Genomic DNA, 6772 nt, shown 5'->3' with positions numbered 1-6772 from the left:
AACCTTATAAAATCTCAAAATTTTCTAATAAATGTTGTGGCTCATTTATTTATTTTTAAAAGTAAATTAAATGAATATAAATAGTTGGACTTTAATTTTTTAAATGAGATGGACCATATTTGATTGTGCAAATTAAATGTCACCTTAGTATATAAAATATATACTACTATTTGATGAAAATTTTATTTGATCATATTTTCGAATAAATCAAGTTATTTACAATATACTCTATTGAATATTTTTATGATGACTTATTTAAATTCTTTTAAATTTAAATTTAAAGTTTAAAAATTCGAAGAGATAAAATTAAACTAAAAATAATATTCGATTCCCAAAAGTAAAGAGGTAGCTCCTTAAAAGTGAAAGTAATGATATAATTAAACTTTACTCAAAATTTAACTTGAGCATTCGGAAGTGATTCAAATTATCAAAACCTACCAATATATTTATGCCATAGGAAGGGATTCAAATTATCTCTTTAATGTATCATAAATGTAATAATTTTTCAATTAATTAAAATAACAACTCAAACTGAATTTAATCTACCATAGCATTAAATAATTAAAGTGCGTATTAAAAATTAAATATATATATTTCAATGCTCCTCATCACTTATAATAAATATTGCAATGAAAAATTAAATGAAAAACTAAACAAAATTAAAATCCATACCTCCACAAATTTGGGCGTTTCCAACTAAAAACCTTCAATCAGCCAATTGAAGGCGATACGAACTATTTTATGTACACCTCACGATCTTGTGAATCACACTCACAAATCTACCAATCAATTGGAGTATTTTCAATTCAAAAAATAATAACTTTAGGGTTTTCAAAGAACTTACCCCATCTCCTCTTTTATAAGCTTCTCCTCAGGCAGCTCGCTTCCAGCAACGTTCACGAGCAGCAACGGTTCGATTCGCCACACCAACGGTAACTTGCAAAACGTCTGGCTTGCTGCAAGGGTCTCTGCTACTCTGCACTGGTCTATAGTCCTCCTGCAACGCAATAAACATTGAAGGAGAGAGGGTTGAAAAACGGGCGAAGCAAATCTCGCAGGACCAACTTGCGAGATTTGTCAAGTGTCAGCTCAGGTGTCTTTGCGCAGCAAATCTTGCAGTTTGGTGTTGCAAGATTTGCTTTGCCACCAGACCACGTGTCACCAGCCGAAACGCTAAACCTTTAAATCTTGCAGCTTCATGCTACGAGATTTGCTCTCCCACCATGCCACACGTCAGCTTCTCACTTGCTAGGCTTTTAAATCTCGCAGCTTGATGCTGCGAGATTACATGAACATCAGTTTGGGAATTTTTTCCCAATAAGAGTATAATTTAATATTTTATTTCTTTTTAATAATAAAATGGGAAAAAACTAGTTGGAGCAACCCTTGGAAGAGAAGTCTCCTCATATCATATCAATCCCAATAGCATATGGGTTGAGAAAATATGGCTCTCTCAATAAATAGTCAAGTTGATAGTCATCGGCTGGTGGTTCAAGTGTCATTTTAGCAAATCAATGTGTCATTACTCAATAAAGATATTTAAAAGACTTTGTTATTATATTTACATAACTCTAAATTCATGCTATCAAATGCTATCTTAATAAAATAGTTCAAAAATAAAAAGTGTTATTTTCCTTTAATTAAATTAAAATTTTAATAAAATAATATATGTCAATCTATATTAGCAATTACAAAAACTTTTAAAACAATTATTTGCAATGACAAAAAAATTAATTATAAATTTTTTGATACTAAATATCTTTAAATTACATATAAATAAAAACAATTTACATTTTGAAGTTTTCCACAAATTTTATTTGTTTTGGTCTGTTTTTCATTTGTTTAATGGTTGGATTTGCCTTTCTCTAGAAGCCTTTAGCAATTAGCTCTGTAAAACATGGCAAGCCTCTGGAGTCAACACTCATCCTTTTAAATCAAAATACCAAACAACCAAATTACGTAACTCAGCCAAAAATAAAAAGAAAAAAGAATGCTGTTATAAATGGATGATCAACATCATGTGGCTGTCCCTATCCCATCCATCATGAAAAACAATATTTTTTTACATCTTTCTTTTATTTCTTTCATATTTTTCAAGTTTTAATTTAATCTTTTCCTCATATTTAGAGAAGCATTGGATTTGAAGTTATATTGGATTTGGATAAGATGTAATATAAAATTATATTAAAATTTATCAAAATTCAAAATTCAAAATAGATGCTTCCAAACACTACTTATGCGGGCTGTACATATTCAAACTTCTTGCGCTTGGTTGTCTGCTTTTTTATTTCCTAAAATATTATTATTAATTAATTAGTTAAATGGTAAAACTAATTCACTGTAGGAAGATATTAAATATTATATGATTAATTCATAACTAATCGCAGCTAATATGAACATTTTATAAATAATTCATACATAAAGTGCCTTTGTTAGTGTCTATTTCTTAACATTTTAAAATACTAAGGCACAAATTTTAATTTGAAAGATAACTTAAAGAGTCCATTTGGGCTAAGGATTTTACTAAGGGGAAGAAAGAGGAAATGACAAGAAGGAAATTTATTTTTCTTTATATTTTTTTTTCCATACTAACGCTTGTTTGGAACTTAGAAAATATTAGGAAAATGAAAGGAAAATATCAAAAAATTCACATTTTCATGTTTGATCATTGAGGAAAGTGAAAAAGAAAATAAAAAACATCAAATCTATGAACACAACAATGATTTTACACATCATTGATATTTAGTTTTTCCTAATTTTTAGTCATAGTAAAATAAACTTTTGTTTTTAATAATATTCTATATAGAAGGAAAATACAAGGGAAGACAATTTTTCTCCTTTTTTTTCTTTTCTTTTCCTTTCCCAAAAAAAAAATAAATTCTTAATCCAAAAGAATTCTAAATATTATTGAAAATGAAAGTTTGTTTTAATATGATTAAAACTACAAAAAAAAAAAAATTAATGATGAGTAGAATCAAAATTTCTTAATATTTCCCTTTCCTTAGCATTTTCTAATTTTCATCACGTATCATTGTAAAAATTTTGGTTAAATATAAAAACTAAAAGATCCTCATAAGTGCATGCATCATATTTTAATTGAACAGTAACAGTATCGAGTTATTTAAAGTAAATATTATTTTTAATCAATCAAAGTTTTTTCACTTAGACTAATTTTTTTGTTGTTCAATTATCATTTTATGGTTGAAAAATTTATTCAATTAGAGTACGTTTGATTTGAGAATTTTAGTAGAGAAAGGAAAATGAGAGGAAAACTCATTTTTTATTGTATATTTTTCTCTATATCAAATATTACTAAAAATAAAAGTTTGTTCTAATATGATTAAAAATTAAAAAAAATTAAATGTAAATGGCGTAAAGAATTATTTTTTAATAGATTTGATATATTTTTTATTTTTTTAATAATAAAATAAGAGAAATTCGATATTTTTCCTTTTCCTCATATTTTCCCCTTATTTGTTTCAATTAAACACATATACATCCCATAGCTAGTGATGGAAATGATAACATAATTACTAGAATAACAACAACAATCCTGAGAACTAAATGAAACAAATTAAAGGAATCAAAAGAAAATTGTAATATTTTCTTTTCGTTATTTTGCAACAAAAAAAAAAACTACTAATTAATTAACAATCAAGTTTCTTCATTTGGCCTGTAACCATTAACACTGAAGTTTCTTGATTTGGCGACGCTTCGGACGGATTCCACCAGATGCTCATTGTCTTCGCAATCCTTAAGAAATAGACTTCGAAGGTTTTTCGGAAGCAACTCCGGTAGAGCTTCCAAAAGACCAAACTTCTCAATCAGGAGAAATTGTAGGGAAGAGAGGCGGGGAAGAAGTTGTTCATGTTCATGGTTGGGCAGAGACTTGAGCTTAGGCCAACCAAACAGAAATAGGCCTTCAAGCTGGAATTGGTGGTGACAGTGGCCGTGGTGGTTGGTGCTGCAGAGAAGTGAGGGGAAACTATCCAGCTCCTCATTAAACCCTCCCAGCCATAGTTTCTTCAAGTCGGGGAGGCAGCACAATAGCCCTTCCGGCAAACTACTCAGCCTTTTGCACTTCCAAATACTTAAATCTGAGAGGAAGTGCAATTTTAGTAAATCAGCAGGCACAGATTCCAGATTTGGGCAATTCTCTATGCTTAATGTCTTGAGAGATGTACATAATTGCAGAGACGTCAATTTAGGGCAACTGTCTATCTCAAACACCTGAAGATTCAACAACTTCGCCATCCACGATGACACAGCAATACCCCCAAATCCTTCAATTTTAAACCGCTTCAGATCTAAGTGTGGTTGCAGCCCTTCCAACACCTCATCATCATTATCACCAATACCAACCTCATCATCATTACCCCATTGAAGCACCAATGTTTCAATGTTTTTCTTTCCCTTCAAATTTGCCTTTTCAGCTTCTTCTTTACCCCTCACATGCCGTAGATCGCAAATCCATAATTCTCCTCTGAGCTCGTTCAAGGGTTCCAGCTCTCCAATTCGGCGTCCCCTGCCCCGACCCACCACAAACACTGGTAACGTCCGCAAATGAATTAACCGCCTCATCTCAATCGGTCCATCCTTCATTATTCTCTCTGCATTGTAAAGGTCAAGTCCCAAATGTCTCAAGTTGATTAATGCTCTCATTTCTTTTGGTAGCTCCTGCAACATATTACAGTCCTCCATATTCAACGTCTGTAGATGGTATAGCTTGGTAATTGAATTCGGCAACCTTTCAATTCCTCCATTATAGGAGACATCAAGGTACTTTAAATGTTTCAACTTCCCAACAGAATCTGGCAGAACCTTAATTTCACTCCGGCTTAAATCTAAAACTCTCAAGCATTTCGAGTGAACTAACAACTCATTGGAAACATTAACAACCCTTGACTTTGATAAAATTAAGGTGCGTAATTTTTTACCATTGTCCTTCCCAACTATGTGCTTCCCTTCTTCATAATCTGTCAATGATAAATGTCGGACTGCAGGGATTTCATTCCCCTGATATCCAGCCTCCAAAACCAGGATTTCAGATTTGGAAACAGATTGTGCAAGGTCATGCACAAGATCATGCATCTTGCATGTTCTGATATCCCCATATTCATCCCTTCCAACATCTTGAAACAAGGAATTCTGCAACAGGACATTGAAGTACTCATTACCTTTGTCTTCCATCTCCAAACCGCACTCTTGAGATGACTCTAGAAATCCTTGAGCCATCCATAGTCTGATTAGCTTTACTCTCTCAATGAAATAATCCTTGGGGAAAATTGCAGTGTATGCGAAGCATTGTTTCAAAGAAGTCGATGGCAAATTGTCAAAGCTCAACTTCAATGCTGCTATGATCCCATCCTCACTTTCTCGTACATTCCACGTTTCGCTTTCCAAAATGGACAACCACTCTTGCTTCTCCCTCTTAAAACGCATGATCCCTCCCAACACCTTTGCTGCTAGTGGCACGCCCCCACATTTTTTCACAATATCCCTTCCTATATCAATAAAATCTTGAGTCTTCGGTGCTCCACCGTCTACAAATGCCTTTTGCTCAAATATCGCCCAACAATTTTCTTCTGATAGTTTCCCTAAGCGATGAGGAGGAAGTGTCTTCATAATTGAAGCCACTTTGTCGCTCCGAGTAGTCACAACAACGTTGTTTCCCACTTTTTTTGAACTCACTGGCAGCAGACGACTTCGTAAATCTTCCCACTTATTCTGATCTTCATTCCAAACATCATCTAGTACGAGAAGATATATTTTCCCTTCCAACTCATCCTTAATGTTTTCAAAGACGGTATCCAGATTTTTAATCCCACAACTTTTCTTGGTAAGAGATTCCAAAATCTCTTTTAGAATCCTTTTAACATCAAAATTTTCAGATACACATACCCAAATTCTTACGTCAAAATGTTCTTTCACTCGCTCATCATTGTAGATTAGTTGAGCAAGCGTAGTCTTCCCAATGCCCCCCATACCCACTATTGGAATTACGGAGACATCATTACTGCATGAGCTAGTCACCTTGTTTACTATAGTTAATACATCATTTTCCCTTCCAAATTTTGAATCATCTACGACGGAGTTGGTCTCTCGATTCGCTCTTATTTGAGAAATTGGATCTTTAGATGACATCGATATAAGCCCAAAGCTATTTGCGTCGTTCTTAGATTTTTCCAGTGAGATATTGAAATTTCTGACTTTATGAGCCATCTTGATATGGAACACAATGGGGCTAGAGAATGAGCAGAAGCAGCGTACCTTTTTCATAAATTGATTTTGAATTTCTACCTGACGTCGGAGCATTTCGTAAGAGAACTCAGTCAGAACATCCTCAGCATCATAAGCTATCTCTTCAAGATCCTTGAGCCAAATTTGAACAGTCTCTTCCCTCACTTGCCGTTTCTGGGCATCGTGTAGTACAGCTTGAATCTTTTTCAGTGATCGTTCAAGATTTTTGAGCTTGCCCTTGAAACCCCACGCAAGCTTCATTTCTTCAGACGCCAGTGAACCCACCTTCTTTAATACTTCCTCTGTTGCAAAACTGAGAACCATTTCAGCTGCTATATTAGTTTCCTTGCTTTGAATTCGATGAGCAACAGCTAGAGAAGACTGATCCTCAGAAGCACCCAGCGAGGGGAAAGAAAGACGAGCATTGATACCTTATCAGACCCAATTTGAATTTGAGCTCAGTGAAAAAATAAATTCTACTAAAGAAGAAGGAGAGAGAGAATTATCTCCAAGAGAAAACGAGAAAGTGGGA

The 6772-nt window shown here is 33.5% G+C and overlaps 1 protein-coding gene across 1 annotated transcript; it reads right to left on the bottom strand.

The window, feature by feature from the left end:
• Positions 1-3654: 3654 nt before the first annotated feature.
• LOC131151534 (putative disease resistance protein RGA3) lies at positions 3655-6564 on the bottom strand. The gene has a single exon (XM_058102775.1). It carries the CDS (start codon positions 6562-6564, stop codon positions 3655-3657), a length of 2910 nt encoding a protein of 969 aa, XP_057958758.1.
• Positions 6565-6772: the final 208 nt, after the last annotated feature.

Source organism: Malania oleifera, chromosome 3, assembly GCF_029873635.1.
Source record: "Malania oleifera isolate guangnan ecotype guangnan chromosome 3, ASM2987363v1, whole genome shotgun sequence".
Taxonomy (NCBI): domain Eukaryota; kingdom Viridiplantae; phylum Streptophyta; class Magnoliopsida; order Santalales; family Ximeniaceae; genus Malania; species Malania oleifera.
The sequence above is the reverse complement of the archived record's forward strand: the minus strand, read 5'-3'. Positions and strand labels throughout refer to the sequence as shown.

Excerpts from the sequence above, each read along its gene's own strand:
- LOC131151534 (XM_058102775.1), bottom strand. The coding sequence starts at position 6,564 with ATGGTTCTCAGTTTTGCAACAGAGGAAGTATTAAAGAAGGTGGGTTCA.